Below are 18,108 nucleotides of genomic sequence, written 5' to 3'. Positions count from 1 at the left end.
AACCCGAAAATTACAAAGCCCTAGTATGAGATCTATTCTCCAACAATAGTTCAAACAGATATCTCAGAACAGCTTGGTCAAAAAATAAACATTTTTGTGTCGCCCTTACAGAGTAGTGGCGACATACAGGGATCACTTCTCTGTCGTCTGTCAGTCAAGGTCATTTATGGATGAAGGTCAAGGTTAGTGTGGTTACTGTCTTGTCCCAAGGGTTGTTGTGGCCAAGTATGAAGACAATACACCAAGAACTAACAAGCAAATTCGTTGAATTTATATCCCCCGCCGAGTACTGGTTATTATTAACACAACAACTGAAGACATAAGGCTTTATTTATATATTAATCATGGCATAAATTAAGAAGACATAAGGCTTTATTTATATATTAATCATGGCATAAACAGTAATATTCTTTGAACTTGATAAATATTCAGGGCAATAACAGAGCCATAACTTTGTGTTAAATAGTAAAATCTGGAAATGCCAATGAGATGTATGCATACTACATAACTAATCAAGGGCCATAAATCTGAATTATAAGTATCTGACTGGAACAAGGCTACTATATGCACATCTCCTCTTAGTATCCCATAAAGTTTCATTGAATTCCAGCCAGTAGTAGCAGAGAAGTAGCGAGGAAACAAATATTTTTTCTATATGGATACTAAATAACTAATCAAGGGCCATAACTCTGAGTTAAAGTGTCTGACCGGAACAAGCATCTCCTCTTGGTATTGAAGGTTCCCATAAAGTTTCGTTGAATTCCAGCCAGTAGTTGCAGAGAAGTAGCGCGGAAACGATTTTTACTCCATATGCATATTGCATAACTAATCAAGGGCCATAACTCTGAGTTAAAGTGTCTGACCGAAACAAGCCGACGATATGCGCATCTCCTCTTGGTATTGATGATTCCCATAAAGTTTCGTTGAATTCCAGCCAGTAGTTGCAGAGAACTACTCCGGAAACGATTTTTACTCTATATGCATACTACATAACTAATCAAGGGCCATAACTCTGAGTTAAAGGGTCGGACCGAAACAAGCCAACGATATGCGCATCTCCTCTTGATATTGATGATTCCCATAAAGTTTCATTGAATTCCAGCCAGAAGTTGCAGAGAACTACTCCGGAAACGAAATTCGGACGGACGGATGGACGGACAACGCCAAAACTATATCCCCCTCCCGATTCCATCGGTTATGATCCAGGTACAAGTTTGCGGACAGCAACGGCAATGCCCCAGGACTATAACAATACCTCCCCTTTTTATTCAAAAAAAAAAAAGTCAAGCTAAAAAACCATTTCAGGTTTCGCTCTGGACACAAATGATGGAAGGACGGAGAGATAGGATATTTGTTGTTTTTTGTTTGGATAAAAATACACCCAACAATGCAACAAATATACCAGAAACAAACAAATAGAAAATGATGTAGTTTCCTGTATCCAACAAGAATCACTCAGCTTAAAGACATTTCCTTTTGTTTAGTGCATTTGTTTGCAAAGGATCATTTCAACTTGAGCAGGTAATTTGATAAAAGAGATAAAATGGATATGTACTGAATTCCGGTTATAAATGGTTAAAACATATTGAATACCGAAGATTGTGAAAAATAACATTCTGGAAATGACAATTTATTAAGATATTGGGCGATGTTAGAATTCTTTTGGCATGAAAGCACTGCAGTAAGACTACCTTAACTTGGTGTCCTCTTAACTGCCAGTTTTACTTAATCACACTATGTATTATGTGTTTCTCTAAAGTGTGTAGAGTTTCTGTGTGTAGACATGTTTATTTTATATAAGTAATTTCAACTATCAAATAAGCATTAATACATCTTGTAGTAAATTGCTGAAGGGAGACAATTTGTTTAGTAAAGTTTTCAAGTCTGCATATTACTATAACCTACCAAAACTTGGGCATTTTTTTTTATCTGAGAAATTCTTGATCAACTAGTAAATCTTATTTTTTCAGAGATTGATCTGTTATTAAACATTAAACAGTTTCTTAAACAAATCATTTCATTAAATTACGGTATCTTAAAATGCCTTTGATGAACTATATGTATGTGCTTATTTATCAAAAAATAATTTTAAAATACAAAGAATTCTTCTTTGCACTGGAGTTACTATACAATATGGTGATATCAAACATAGGTTTTACAGATGTCAATTTTGTGAGCATTCAAATAAAGGAGACTATATATATTGATAGCTTTTCGACAAATTAACTTGAATCTGACCATCTAACAAGAGCTGTAGTTAGAACAGCACGCTCGACTATTCTTAGTGCTTGATAGTAAAAGAGCTTTGATAATGTAAAATTTAACAAACGGGCCAAATCTTTCTTCAAATCCATGTTACAGTTATAAGCCTTGGGGAGAGAGTCCTATAATGCTTTCAAAGAAGTCGAAAAAGGGGCATAATTATGTCAAAATTCTCGATATAGTTACCTTCTCCTGTGTACATGTTGGGGGCATGATGGTGAACAACTGTGCAAAGTTTCAAAGCCATTGAGGTGGTACGAAAACTTGAAGGTAAATTCTAAGTCAAAGAAGGGGCATAATCCTGTCAAAATACTTGATAGTTACCTCCTCATGTCTACAGGTTAGGGTCATAATGGTGAACAAGTGTGCAATGTTTCAAAGCCATATGTCAATGGACTTTGAAAATATTTGAGGTATTACAAAAACTTTAACATAAGTCGTTACGCCGACACTCTGGTGACTAGGATAGCTCTACTTATTCATATTGAATAGCCAAGCTAAAAGGCAAAACAATAAAATAATAAATAATCAATTTATTATTATCCACCAGACAAACTCAAATTACTGACATAATATATAATTTTGACATTGCCAATTTGAAAAATATTTTAATAATTTTACTTATAATCTTGATATTTTTATCATCATCACTGGTGTTTTGCTAAATGTTATGTACAACCATTTTGTTCATTCCAGACTTTAAAGACATTGCCATTGAACAAACTTCTTTACAGTCCAAAATGTCATGCATGAATGATGATTGTGTTGCATGCAACACTTAAGACCTTGGTCATACTTTATGTATTGGGCAGATAGTATATTTTTTCTTTTGTGCACAACAACCGTGCTGTGCAAAACTTGTAAACATATCCCTGTCTGTTATGACTGACAACAGATTCCCAGAGACAGAAATTGAAGAGACAAGTATGGAATTGCCAGTATGTTTATAAGAAAACATAAGGCTTCTCCTTAGTGTACGTACACTTGGTGTGCCTAAAAGTGCAGATGGACCCTCATTAAGCCTACAATACATACAATAGAATAAGTTCTTAGTCAAATAATTAAAGCAGGTGTGTCAATCGTCTTATTCAGCCAAATGAGCAATGTTTTATCATTTTCTTGTATCAAACACATACGTACAACATCAACAAAACTAGCCTTTACACAGTTTACATAATTCTGATCTTTCTTACAAATAATCATAAAATATTATACATGAACAACTGTGAAAGATAATACACAATTTTCACATTTCTCATAAACTGAAAATTATACTACAAATTTACAACCATTTGTTATGCCCTATGTATGTCTTATACATTGTGTTGATTAAGCAACTATTGCTTGTTATAAAATCAAAGTTATTCTGCAACTGTAGCTCATTATTCGTCATTCAAGACAAATAAAGTGAAATATATACATGTATGTTACATTTGATTAATGGCTTTTCAAGTAAAAAAATCTGCCTAAAACACCTTGAAACATATCTGTACAGTCCTATGTTTTATACCAACACTTTAAAGTCCAATATATAACCATTTTAAAGGTGTTTTCAAGTGTAAAAATAATTTTATTCAAATTTGAATAATCTCAATTTTCCTCCACTGTCATCTGATGTTACAGCCATTTTGTTCATATCTTTGTTGAGAGAAATTGCCAATAGTTTTGTCACTTTACATTCTCCTAATAGGTTAGATTTTACTACTAGTCCATTGGGACGAAGTAGTTGAATACAATTTTTCTTGTAACTTGTGACATATGCATTTCCTTGTGAGTCTGTAATAACCGACCACGGATATTCAAGTGTATGATGGAATATATATATTCCAGACGTGTCAAAGCAAATTAATTCCTGACAATGGTGTAAAGAAACAAAAATAAATCCATACAGAGAATCAATATAGAAGTTGCAAGTGCCATGCAGTATCTTTCTGTCAATATTTATTAGATCTATGCAACCATTGTCTTTACCTCCAAGTTCTTTCCCATGAAGACTCATCTTTTGAATCAACATTCTTGACTTTGACAATATCAAAAGATGTTTGTTCTTTTTATCATAAGCAATAAGGTCAGGACTTGCATAAATTAGTTCTCTTAAACACATCAGTTGATTCTGGTGAATCTTCATTATATTTATTTTCCTTGATGATGGTATGGCAACAGCAAACTCATTATTCTCGGTTGCCGTTACTGATGTAGGTGAATAACATCGATACGAAGTAACAGGTGAACCATCGTCTGCTCTGTAAGCAACTAATTTACAAGCGTCTTCAAATGATACAACAATGTAATTTCCAATCCAGACGCAATACCTTGGTGGACTCTCATTCAATCTGACCTCATGTTCTAAAGTAAGTTTCCTATTCATGAAATCTTTAGTTTTCATAATTGTAGGCAAAACTGGGTTTTCTTTCATTTCTTTGATCTGGTAAAGATTTTCAACATTTCTTATAACATCTTGAAGTGGATGTGCTTCTGACAGAGTGATCAACGACTTGCTTGATTGTTGTCGAAGAGTTGTGAATGTTTTCTCAAACTCTGTAACTTGTTTATCAATGTCTCTTTCCATGAGATATATATGTGTCACTGTCCCATATGTTCTTGCTTTTTCCATTTTTTCTGCACACTGTGTAATAGCATCTCTCAGATTTTCTGCTGATTCTGTCAATAAGGAACTAGCTTTCGATAATGCCCGTTTCCTTTCAGACATTTCATGCATGATTTTTGTTTCAAGCTTGTTGTAGGCAGCATCTAGCTTTGCCTTAAGATCCTTTAAGCAGTCTTTTGTTTCATCTTCTTTTCTACCAAGTTTCGTTAAATATGAAGTCTCATGCATTATCAGCTTCACAACGTAATTATCAATTGTATCAAGTCTCTTTTCAATACTAGATTCTGTGCTCTTTTTTGCTTGTATTTCATCACTTAGTGGAACCATATTTTCACATTCTCTATGAGTAACAATGGCACATTCATTACAGCAGAGTTTATCATGATCTTTACAAAGATACTTCACTCTTTTGCTATCATGCATTGGACATTTGGACAGGTTTGCTAAGTACTCTAAATCTGTAAAATCTTTCTTTCCCTCCAGGTCATCACTTGTGTCAACCAGTTTATGGTTTGATAATAACTTATTCTTCTTATGATGTCTTTTACAATCTTCACATAGTTTTTCAGAACAATCATAACAATAAACAATAGCTTCAACTTCAATATCCTCCCTTAAACATGCTTCACACTCGTTTCCTTTTGAACACATGGTCAACGTGTTCTCTTTTAAAATGTCATGTAATGAAGAGTTTATTGGAAAATTCTCCAGCCACTTGTCAACTTCTTTAAACAGGCTGGGCACATCTCCCAATCGGGCTAAATTAGCTCAATCGGGGTAATTTAGCCCGATTGAGCTAAAATCCAATGAATGAAAATGATAAAATGTGTCGGAAATTTATGGAAGCGTATAAAATCGAGTACTCTCCCTTGTCTTGATGTGATCCAGTTTCTACAATAACACATCTGATACATTAAAATATGCTGTACTCGCTTGATCTTATTGCGCAATTTGGTGTAAAAAATACCGAATTTTGAAAATTGGATCAACATATACCCAAATCTGTTATATTAACTCCAATACTGTACAAAATTCTTCGCCAATTCAACGCAGCTTCATCATCGACGCCATCTTGGAAAGATTGATTAAAATCCGTCATGCACGAAACACTTTAATCTATTGTTTTTCATTAATTGATATAGGGTGTGTGCATATTTTAGAAACATCATAATTATTTTTATACATGTAAAATGAATTAAAAATAATAATATCTATATATATGTTTATAAAATATACCACATGACTTTTGCACGAGTTTTTCGGTTTGAGGTCATATTGAGTTCGTATGCAGTGAAGACTAGAGATGTCGGTAAGTACATATGAACACGTGTATATTGATGATTATTCGTATTCATTCTCTGAACTTTCTGCAGATTCTGAAATGATATATTCGTTTGTAAAGCATCAATAATAATTGAATAATTTTAGTTTCAGTAATTGTTAATACTTGTTTGTTGTTTCAAATGATTCTTATAATAATCGTTTTTCACATGTTATATATTAATTTTTTTACACTAATTTTAAGAGAATGTGTACCTGTAGAACTTTTGTCACAGAAGCATAAGAGCATGGATTGACCATTATAGGCTCTCCTACAACAACTTTCGGGGACTCTTTATGGTGCATGCTTGGAATCCAATTATAATGATGAAACATATCCTGTTCAACGACTGGATTAACTCCAGCTGAATATAAATATAATTGTAATTGAATTTGAGAAATTAAAGACAAATTAACTATTGCATCATGACATTTAAATAGACATTGTGTTTGTCTGAATTCATGACGAAATCAAAATGCGTTCATGATGTAATTTTGTACGTGTAATTAGATTTATTTGCTTTATTATTACTTATGCAACGAAACAAAATCTAATATAATCTAAATCTTTACAATATTTTGGGATAATGAATACAAATTATGTCAGAAATTACCTTCAATTTTTTCATCAATGTAATCACGTGTCATACTAGTGTTGTGTGCTCCCATGTCGTTGACAACTTTGGCCAGTCGTTTTTCAATAAATTTATTCCTTACATTTTGGAAGACCGATTCATTGTCATGCAACATTGATTTGATTTTTGAAAATGTGTCAACATTATTACAGTTGTAATACCATTTTGACGGTGAAATTTCTTGTTGTTTTTGAAGATTTGTTTTCTTTGCTGGTATAATATTAACAACCGTGGTAACAACACTTGCCTTTGATTTATAATTATGATTAACCCGCCAATTTCTGGCCACAACTTGGTTATTGTCAAAATAAGTAAACGTGTCAGTGGACTCGGAGTAACTGAGGGACGTGTCGGAGACATTCTTCAGCCATTCAGTTAGACATGAATAGCTACCTGCTGGGGAATGTACGCTATTCAATTTAGTTATAATTTTGCTGCCAGTGATATAATAGCTAATAAGATTTTTATAAAATGGTATTATTGGTGTTATAGTTGGAAGATTCCTGGCTTTCAATAAACAGTCAATGCTGCTAGCAATACTTTTATTTTTTTCTCATTTTCGTCTACAGATTTTATATTTGCAACAGGTAATAGGAAAGATCTATGTGAGTATACGATTTCTGTTTTTTATATATTTTTTTACTTTTACATCATCATCAAAATTTATACTCTTGTACGATGACGAAACAACCATTGAATCTTCATATATATTTGAAGAAATTTTTTCACCAATGGCTGCAACAATTTCTACTAATTCATTTTCTTCAAATTTATCATTTTTCAAATTTTCTAAAAATGTTTTACAATCATTTTCTGCCTTTAATTTTTTATGACTTGGTTCTATCATTAAGGTATCCTGTACATAATTCAAACAAACATCACACACAGATGCTGCCTTTTCTGGGATAATGCAATGGTTTTTCATAAATCTTATTGTTCCCACTTTTATTTTCTAATGCGCAGTTAAAGTAGCAAAGCGTGACGTAACCGCTGTGAGGAGTTTGGGCGAAGAATTTTGTACAGTTTTGGAGTTAATATAACAGATTTGGGTATATGTTGATCCAATTTTCAAAATTCGGTATTTTTTACACCAAATTGCGCAATAAGATCAAGCGAGTACAGCATATTTTAATGTATCAGATGTGTTATTGTAGAAACTGGATCACATCATGACAAGGGAGAGTACTCGATTTTATACGCTTCCATAAATTTCAGACACATTTTATCATTTTCATTCATTGGATTTTAGCTCAATCGGGCTAAATTACCCCGATTGAGCTAATTTAGCCCGATTGGGAGATGTGCCCAGCCTGTTAAACTTAAGGTGATCTGTTTTCGTGTCCGCCCTACAAAAAGGACATAACAATGTTTGTGAATCCTGTTTTTCTATAATCTTTATGATATATTCTTTTAAACATTCCTGACAGAATGAATGTAAACACGGTAACGTTCTAGGTGTGTCATATATTTCCAAACAAATACTACAATAGAAATGTTCATCGCGCGCTTTATCACACGTCGCCATTTGTCTTGGATTAAAGGGAAAGAACTGAGACGGCATGACTAAAACCACGTAATTCGGGAGCTCTGCCCGAAGGAGACCACCGATATCTTATATGAATGCAAAATAACTTTATATATTTATTTTTGAATTAGGGTAGCACATTTAATTAAGAAAATAAATATGTTAAAATCCTGTACGTGTATCTCAAGGTTTTTTTTTCAAGAGTGTTTTTTTTCATACTTATGTACATTTCTTAGCAGCTAGCTGCAGCTCTTCTACCAATTAAGAAGCCTAACTGATTGTACATGTAGGTAGACATTTCCCATGCGCTGACCAGCGTTACACACGTGACTTTGTTACTTATTTCAAGCAGTCGAAGACGCCGCCGATTTTGTTCTCAATTCTTAATGTTATGTCAGAGACGGAGTCGGTTGTCAGACTATTCTCTGCCTTACCAGTTCCTTCCCTGACGTTTCCTCCCTGACGGTTCTCTCCTTATTTTGGGGGAGAACCGTCTGCATAATAATCAGAGACCTAGATAGCTGTTGTATGTTTTGTTGTAGTGACAAGTATATTATCAAGAATATTATATCTCAAATGAGATGTCCAGTAAAGTATACTATTGTATAATTTGAACTAGAAGAGACAACAAGAGTACGTCTTAATATTCCAAGATTTAATACACAAGTGATGTTACATGTAGCATGCTATGGAGGCGGAGCTTATCAGTAACTAAAGTCTGTTTCAATATATATCAATATAGAACATCTCCTTTCTTTTATTTTAAATCATTATTTTATTAAATAATAATGCGTGCTTAAGAAATAATATTAATAGCTAATTTCAATAATACTGATTGAACTGTTTATTAATTTTCTCTACGTGACATAGTTTAGTTCTTTATTTTTTCAGATAGTCACGGTATATTACTGTGATTACAAAATACTTTAAACTCATTATTTTCAATAACTGTTATTATCTAACCCATTCATTATTATCATACTTCGGATTGCCACGCAACAATCGTCCAGCCCTTGTTCTAGCACGCGAGTTCATCGGCGGGTCACTTTGTTCCTGAGATGAGTTATTTTCCTCGAGAGGTAATTCAGGGGTACTTGAATTTTTATCATGATATAAGACTTGCGCATGAAATGATTCAATATCGGTTGTGTCTTCCGGACTTTTGCGTAATACTGACCGATTTCTCCGATATATGCTGCCGTCAGCAAGTTGTATATGATAGGAGCGGTCACTATGTACTTTTACTATTTTCCCGCGTTTCCAAGTTTTTCCTATTTTAATGCGTACTGATTGATTCAAGGACAAAGGTGGCAAATATTTTGCATTTTTGTCGTAATTGACCTTTTGTTTGTCTTTCGATTTTTTCATTAGACTGCGCACTTTTGAGTTATTTACTAAAATGGGTACCAGTGCTTTATTTGTAACTGGCACAACGGATTTAGTTCTCCGGCCGATTAACAGTTGACTCGGAGAATATCCGCATTCAAGAGGTGTATTACGATATTCTAATAATGCAATGTAAATGTTTGTGTTTGTATCTTTAGCCTTTTGCATTAGTTTTTTGGCGATACCTACGCCTTTTTCCGCAAGACCGTTCGACTGGGGGTATCCGGGGGATGAAGTTCTGTGCTCGAAACCCCACTCTTTAGCGAATTCTTTGAATTCGGAGCTTGAAAATTGAGTACCATTGTCTGAGACAAAGACTTCAGGTATTGACAGTCTCGACATGTGTTTCTGAAGTTTCAGAATGACTGTTTTTGATGTTGTGTTTTGTAAATGGTCTATTTCAAAAAATCTTGAATAATAATCTATCGTCAATAGATACTCTTTACCTTGAAAATGGAACAGGTCTGCTGCTATTTTTTGGTAAGGTCTGTCGGGGAATTCTGTAGTCATAAGCGGTTCTTTTGTGTTTGCGTCGCGGTATGTTAGACATATGCTACATTTGCTTACATATTCTTTAATTTATTTGGACATGCCTGGCCAGAATATTGAATCTTTAGCACGTTCAAGGGTTTTCGTAATTCCCATGTGACCTGTATGAACTTTCTGTACAAGTTCATTTCTCAAGATTTTCGGTATTACAATCGTATGACCTCGAAATATTAGGTCATTTTCTATGCATATCTCATCGCGGTGGTTCCAGAAATCAAGGATTGATTGCTCGCACATTGATCTCGATTCTGGCCAACCGTTTAATATAGTCTTTTTCAGAATTTTCATTTGTGCGTCTTTGCACGTTTCGGCGCGAATATTTTCTATTCGTTGGTCGGTAATGTGCAATTGTTTTTGGACGGTATGCACGTAATTATCAAGCTCGTCTGACATATTTAAGTATGTATTAGGGAGACTTTGGGTGATAGGCAGTCACTAACTGGTATTTCTTTACCAGGAATGTGCTTTACGATTAACTGATACTTAGACAGAGCTAGTAGCATTCTAGATAACCTAGGCGGTGCTGCGGACATTGGTTTTTTCATAATGGCAGATATTGGTTTGTGATCGCAATGTACGATAACTTCTCTACCATAAGTGAATTGATGAAACCGTTTGCATCCGAACAAAATTCCAAGCATTTCTTTTTCAATGACAGCATAACCGATTTCAGTTTGCGTCAGGCTTTTGCTTGCAAATGCGATAGGTCTACCCAGCCAACATCCTATATCGGCCCGACATCAAACCGACATGGTTTTCTATGACGGCCCGATGTCGGATTTAACCTCGGCTGCAAATAGGAATGATGTTGGTCCGACATCGGCAGCACAATATCGGGCCGATATCTTAACGATATAGGCCCGATATTTCTTGCCAACATCGGGCCTACATCAAAACAATAGCGGTGCGATGCCAGCCAACAGTAGATATATCGACCAGGTATAATTCTTATGCTAGCATGTTTATGACATCTAGCAACAAGCATTTGGCATCTCCTGCAAACACACAAAATAAAAGATTATTATTTTACAAAATATAAGATAATAAAGGCGAATATTTAACTTTAATCACTACAATGATAATTCATGTCGCGAAATCATGTGTCAAATATTTTCAAACATAATTTTACATTTAAAAAAGAGACAAACAGATAAATGGTATTTTTCCAATAATTTTAAGTGTAAAAATCAAAATATTAACAGCGTTTACACATTTGTTGAATCATCATTACATTAAAAAAACATGCTTTTCATCACCTTCCTTTGTTAGCTTTTCTTTTTGGCGCTTAAATCTGTTAATTGTAGGACTGCAGAGAATATTTGCAAGCTTTTCATTTAAAATATAATAAACGAGTGATTTTTATGTAGTCAAAACATAAATATTGAATTTAATTACAAACCACATATCATTTCCAAACTCAACTATGATTATTTAAGAAATTAATATCAAAATGTACAATTATTTTCTGCATGATAATCAATTTAACAGAAAACGCAATATCGTACCGACGTCAATCCGATATACAAAATAGTTGCATTGATAGGTCATGTAGGCCCGACGCAGACCCGATGTATCTTTTTTGATGTAACACGAAATGTGGTTAGTGTGGTTCTAGTAATTGAAATCATACACAGGACAATTTATTCACATTATTAAGTAAACAATGCCATTGCATTTAGAATTTTTCATAATACTCAATATGTCGGTACCGCAGCGGCCCGACGTCGGCCAATAGTCGGCATATTTTGCCGACATACCGACATTAATCCTATATCGGCCCGATATGGTCATGCTGGCTGGGTATTGTCTTGAAATAAACAACAAGCGACTCCGAATTTTGAAGCATCCGTTTCCAGTATAAGCGGCTTTGTCGGGTCATAGTAACCTAATACTGGTGCCTGTGTTATTGGTGTCCGCGCCGAAGCGCGGCGCCCTTATGGAATGAAATCAGATTTTGTGAAAGGGCGACAGCAACTTCTTGAGCCTTTTAGTCAGCCATAATAAAAGCCGATCATTCCGATCGGTATGAGGGTGCTTGAATGAAATGTCGCGATATATTACAATGAGCAGCGAACTGGAGAATTTGGCAATGCAAACATTTTCAAATGAAATAACCTTTTCCGTCAATAAATCGCGCTCTTCGAGGTTTTTTATTTATCATTTTGTAGTACACAGTGGGTTATCATGGTATGTTATTGTTGTACCTGTATCTGATGACCTAAATATTCCGAAAATCTATTTATAGATATATCTATTTATCAATCCTATCGGTAATTTCCGGTCTCTCCCGGTCTTTTTTGACCGGGATTTACTAGTACCACACGTTTATTGTCCGGTCTCTCCCGGTTTTGGAGCGTTACAATTTAAAATCAAAGCACTGAATGTACTGATGGGGAGGCTATGACAGAATGTTTCAGACTTATAGTTTCTTTTCTTTTTGCTTAAACTGTGCTGTTAAATAAGAAGATATGCACATTGCGCCGATGATTTATCGTTCAACCATTCATAAATATGGTTAATATGGTTGACTATTCATTTTGTTAATATTCCAGAACATTTCATTGAGGTCTACATTCGGACTGTTAATCATGCAAATTTTGAAAAACCTAAAAACCATTTATAAATGACATACCAGGTATGACGACTGTTCATTATAAGATCATAATACCATTTTACAACTGACGGTTCCTTATCAAAATATTCTAGGACTGTTCATCATAAATACGTTATGCCATTTTAATATCATTGCATGATAATAACATCTGCAAGTTAAGCAACATTTTAATTGAACATAAAGATTAAACATATTTACATGTACCATAATTGAGATCAATAAGACACTGTCTTGTATTCAGGCTCTACGGACAGAAAGTTGTCTTCTCCCGAAGCAAATCTCGAATAAAAACACGTTTTATAAAATTATTCCCATTTCATTACTCGTCGCTGACTTTGACGGCTTCGGATAATATCAAAGCTAAATATTTCTTGAAAAATACATAATTCAAAGTTCATAATGAACAATGTCTTTCGTCCGCTCATTCATAAGTGATATACATTTCTAGAAGTTTATAAGAATATCTTGTCATCATATGTCTACTAGTTCATCTTCACTTGCTGCATTTCTTGTTTGGACGCCCTTTGATGCTTTGCATCAATGCTTTTCTTGTAATATCTTTGACTTGAGAAAATGCTCGGTCATGAACATGATCCCATATAAACTCTGTATCTTTTTTCAAGAGGCTCCGTAAGGGGGCTGTAACTTCTGCTAGATTTGGCGCGAATTTAGAGAGATAATTGACCATTCCCAAAAGCCTTTCGACCATTTCGCGGTTATTGGGGATTGGCAATTTTATAATTGCCTCAATCTTAGACGGGTCAGCCTTTAACCCACTTTCCGTAATGATATGACCAAAGAATGGTACTGATTTGGCGCCAATTGTGCATTTTTGCTCATTAAACCTGATACCTTGCTCGCGCGCACGTAATAGAATCTGTGTTAGACATTTGTCATGTTCACCTTGCGTGTTTCCCCATATTAAAATATCATCAACAAGAGGGAGTATTCCATTTATTCCTTCGAATATCTGATTGACCTTTTGACAAAATATATCACTTGATGATGATATACCGTATGGTAACCTTAAGTATCTATATCTACCGAAAGGAGTAGCGAAGGTTGTGACGTAAGACGATTGATCGTCTAGTTGTACAGACCAATATGCATGAGTAAGATCTAACATGCTAAAGTATTTAGCTCCAGCGAGCTTTGCTGTTACGTCATCAAGTGTTGATGTGACATAATGAGGTCTACGTATTGCGTCATTGAGCTGTTTTGGGTCTAAGCAAATACGTAATTTTCCGTTCGGTTTTTCGACCACAACAATAGGGTGTACCCAGTCCGTAGGTTCCGTTACTGGCGTCTTTGACCATTTGCTCAAGCTCTAGCTTAAGTCGCGATTTGAGCGCTTCCGGTTCACGTCTCGGAGGTGTAATTACTGGAATAGCGTCATCACGCAGGTGTAATTTGCTTTTACCAGGGAGTATGCCTACGCCCCTGAACAAATCACCGTACTCAGACATTACTGACTCTTTAGTCATGTACTGAGTATTTTGGCAGTTTATGTCATATGTGAGTTTAATTAACCCAAGGTCAATGGATGTCTGTAATCCTATAAGCGGTGGTGCGTCACTGTTAACGACATAGAAGTCTACAGTAACTTGCGCGGTACGATAGCTACAGGTTAAACTGATTTTTCCTATAACTTTTATTGTATCACCTGAGTAAGAGATAAGTTGAGAATCGGGGGCCTGCAAAGGGATTCTCATGTTGAGCGATTCAAATTTGCGCTTAGAGAGTATGTTAACGCTGCTCCCTGTATCAAGTTTGAAATTAATGTTTTGGCATTTCGGGCCAATCTTAATGTCAACAAACGCGCGATCTGGGGCTGGCGATGTTTTGTGACTTACCGTATCAATGAAATAGTTATCCATACAAGAATCATCACTATTTTCACTTAAATTGTTCGACAATTCATGAACATGTTTCTGTTTGTTTGAACGGCATACTTTTGCCCAATGATTGTACTTTTTACATGATTTGCACTGCTGTCCATATGCCGGACATTTCCTTCTTTGAGTGATGTCATGGTATGTTCCACAATTTCTACAGGTAGTTGTTTGAGACTTCTGTTTCGTGTCGATCCTGGCAGCGCTGTGTTCCGGTTTGGCACGACCTTGCCTTCGTCCATGTTTGACGTAATTTATGTCTTGCTTGGGGTTAAGAATGTCCATTTGTTTTTTACAGTATTCGAAATTTTGTGAGATTTGGATTGCCTTGTCTAATGTTAAGGATTCTCCTTCGTTAATTAATTTTTCTCTCAGTCTTTGGTTATTTACCCCGAAAACAATTCGATCTCTGATCATTTCGTCCTTTGTTCCTTCTTGGTATCTGCATTCATTGGCTTTCAATTTTAGTTTTGTGATGAATTGGTCTATGTTTTCATCACCCTGCCTTTCGTTGTTGAATTGGTACCTAGCAAAAATTGGGTTTAATTTAGGTTGAACGTGGTTTTGAAATTTTGTGAAGTACGTATCGATCTTTTTTCTATCATCTGCGGTTAAATTCCATGATTGCATAATGTCTTGCCCCTTTTCTCCTACCCATATTAGTAGATATGAAATCCTTTCTTCTTCTGATTTTTCTTTGAGGGGTCCACTGAATATTAGTTTAACATTTCGTTCAAATTTTTCCCAAGTTGTAGGTAGATTAACACTGTCCCAGTTCATGTTTGGTGGGTTTATTCCAGAGAGTGCCATTTTGTTCACTTTTTTTTTTTTAAAGTTTCAGTTAATATGAATTTGATCTAAATGTCAGGTGAAGTTAAATTTAATTTCCATTTTTTCTGACACCATGTTGTATGTTTTGTTTTAGTGACAAGTATATTATCAAGAATATTATATCTCAAATGAGATGTCCAGTAAAGTATACTATTGTATAATTTGAACTAGAAGAGACAACAAGAGTACGTCTTAATATTCCAAGATTTAATACACAAGTGATGTTACATGTAGCATGCTATGGAGGCGGAGCTTATCAGTAACTAAAGTCTGTTTCAATATATATCAATATAGAACAATAGCATTATCTGCATCATTGGTTATGTGAAGGCAATTTTAAAGTAGCATACCTATGTAATTTTAATAATTTCATACATTTGTATATATAATATATTAAAACGTGAAAAATGTTCCTTGTGCAGTGTTGAAATAGATAAAATAAATAGGATATTGAATGAGTGCAAGTTCAATACTGAATTTATTGCACGAGGTGAATAAAATTATATTATGCGAGCATAATATTATTTTATTCAACGAGTGCAATAAATTCAGTGATGAGCTTACACGAATTTAATATTCTATTTATCACATACCCAAAATAAAGACCGTTTAAAGTGAAATAAAGTCATTTTTCATTGACGCGCATCTTTTACACTATGTTTGTATAACGCTAATGGCATCACGCGCCCGTGCAATATCATATTTACGGAGTCGCAAAATCGGCACGGGTGTGTGATAATAATGTTTAAGGAAGAACTCTATGTATATTTATATATGTATACGTTTCGGCTGAAGATATGCGAAGAAACATAGAGTTTGTTATTTCTTAAACATTATTATTTTATCTATATAGAATATAGAAATCAACTCCAGTTTCAATTAAAAAATGTTATATTTTATTTGTAAAATATTCAACGTTTTTTACTCAAAAGTCTTCATCAGGTATACTTCGTTTACAGGAAATGACTTCAACGTCATATGACGTCAAGGACAACGACGTCAAAATGTAATACATAATTTGTTGGCGTATAAATGTAATATGTAGGATCTTGATAAAAGATACAAAACACTGGTAAAGATGAAGTAAAAAACAATGTAAAATTAGAAAACCAGGATAAACTACATATTGACATGAAATTAGTTTTAATTCATAAGCAAAAAATAGAAAAAAACCCAATTTTTTTTTATAAAAAAAATATTAAAGTGAAGATTATAATCTACAAAATTAATTAAGAATTTTGGAGTTCATGCCATCATGAATAATTGTACCTAGCTTATACATCCTTGAAGTTTCTTTTAATAATCTTTGCCAATTATTCTTTACTTTATCAATTGGCATGAATGAAAAGTCTTTGATAGAATGCCCTTCAGAATTAAAATGTTCAGATACATTGGTAATAGTGTCAGGAAAGTGTTTAATATCAAATTTGTGACTATTCATTCTTTGACTACATTTTTGCTGAGTTTGACCAACATACTGTTTTTTTTTACATTTTTTTACAAGTTATTAGATAAATGACATCTGAACATATACATGAAAAATCAAGTTTTATAGAAAATTCTTAAGGTATAGTAGTACTTGAAAAATTATTAGTTTCAACAATATTATTACAATGAGTACAACGAGGTCGACAGCATTTAGATACTGAACCATGAATTTGGCATTTAAATGAGTATGAACTAAATTGTCTTGTAAATTTCTCAGTCTCTTATTTTGTATTTGTATAATTTACGTACATTTTCATTTGGAGAAAATTTCAATAGGCTCCAATCCATCTTAACATTATATAGGTAAAATAATTAACCAATATTGGAGCTTGTATTTATATTCTGTGTTTGATTAATCATTCTTGTATGTTTGACATGACGGCTTACTAGCGCGTTTATGAATACATGAGTTGTATACTTAAGATGACGTCATTACTTTGCTTACAGATTGGAGCCGCGTTTTGTCAAAACTGTAAAACATAACAGCCGCATATACAAGTAGTCCATAACCAATGTTTAGGCAGTTTAACACCGTTTTTTTCTTCTTTGTCTATAGTGACAAAATCACTAGGAGTGTTAGAATGTATTATTTGTTGTCCTCCTTTTTGAGTGTAATTGGAAGCAACAACAAAAGCATATTTACCGCGTCTTATTAATACTATGTTAGGTGATATGCTATTTGACTCAAACAATCCAAATTATTGTCTGTTTACAAATTCCATATGTAATAGCGGTGGCCTAGTGGTTAAGGTGTCTACCTCTAAACCCCGAGATCATGGGTTCGAGCCCTACTTGGGTCACGACCATGTTTCTTCATATGACACAAGTAATGGTTGGTTCCAGGACGCGGACTCGAAAGTGATTAAGATAAGTTGCGAGATCTTGTTTCGCAATCGAGCTTAAATAAATATGTTTAAACCAATAGCTCTTTACTCTGTTGAGGGCAAATCCATCGCAATAAATATCTATAACAAATTTGGTCGTAATAAATTGAATGA

The 18,108-nt window shown here is 34.3% G+C and overlaps 2 protein-coding genes across 2 annotated transcripts; both read right to left on the bottom strand.

Annotated features, from left to right (window-relative positions):
- Positions 1-2,803: 2,803 nt before the first annotated feature.
- On the bottom strand, positions 2,804-8,411 carry LOC132724385 (uncharacterized). The gene is made up of 5 exons (XM_060709238.1): positions 8,094-8,411; positions 6,805-7,277; positions 6,407-6,555; positions 6,107-6,246; positions 2,804-5,606 (listed from the first exon to the last, which is right to left on the bottom strand). The coding sequence occupies exons 1-5, from the start codon at positions 8,384-8,386 to the stop codon at positions 3,833-3,835; spliced, it is 2,829 nt and encodes a 942-aa protein (XP_060565221.1). The 5' UTR covers positions 8,387-8,411; the 3' UTR covers positions 2,804-3,832.
- Positions 8,412-9,304: 893 nt separating this feature from the next.
- Positions 9,305-10,246, bottom strand: LOC132724384 (uncharacterized protein K02A2.6-like). The gene has a single exon (XM_060709237.1). It carries the CDS (start codon positions 10,244-10,246, stop codon positions 9,305-9,307), a length of 942 nt encoding a protein of 313 aa, XP_060565220.1.
- Between the last annotated feature and the right edge of the window lie 7,862 nt (positions 10,247-18,108).

Source organism: Ruditapes philippinarum, unplaced genomic scaffold, assembly GCF_026571515.1.
Source record: "Ruditapes philippinarum isolate M1 unplaced genomic scaffold, ASM2657151v2 ctg224_1_1_1_1, whole genome shotgun sequence".
In the NCBI taxonomy this organism is placed as follows: domain Eukaryota; kingdom Metazoa; phylum Mollusca; class Bivalvia; order Venerida; family Veneridae; genus Ruditapes; species Ruditapes philippinarum.
The sequence above is the reverse complement of the archived record's forward strand: the minus strand, read 5'-3'. Positions and strand labels throughout refer to the sequence as shown.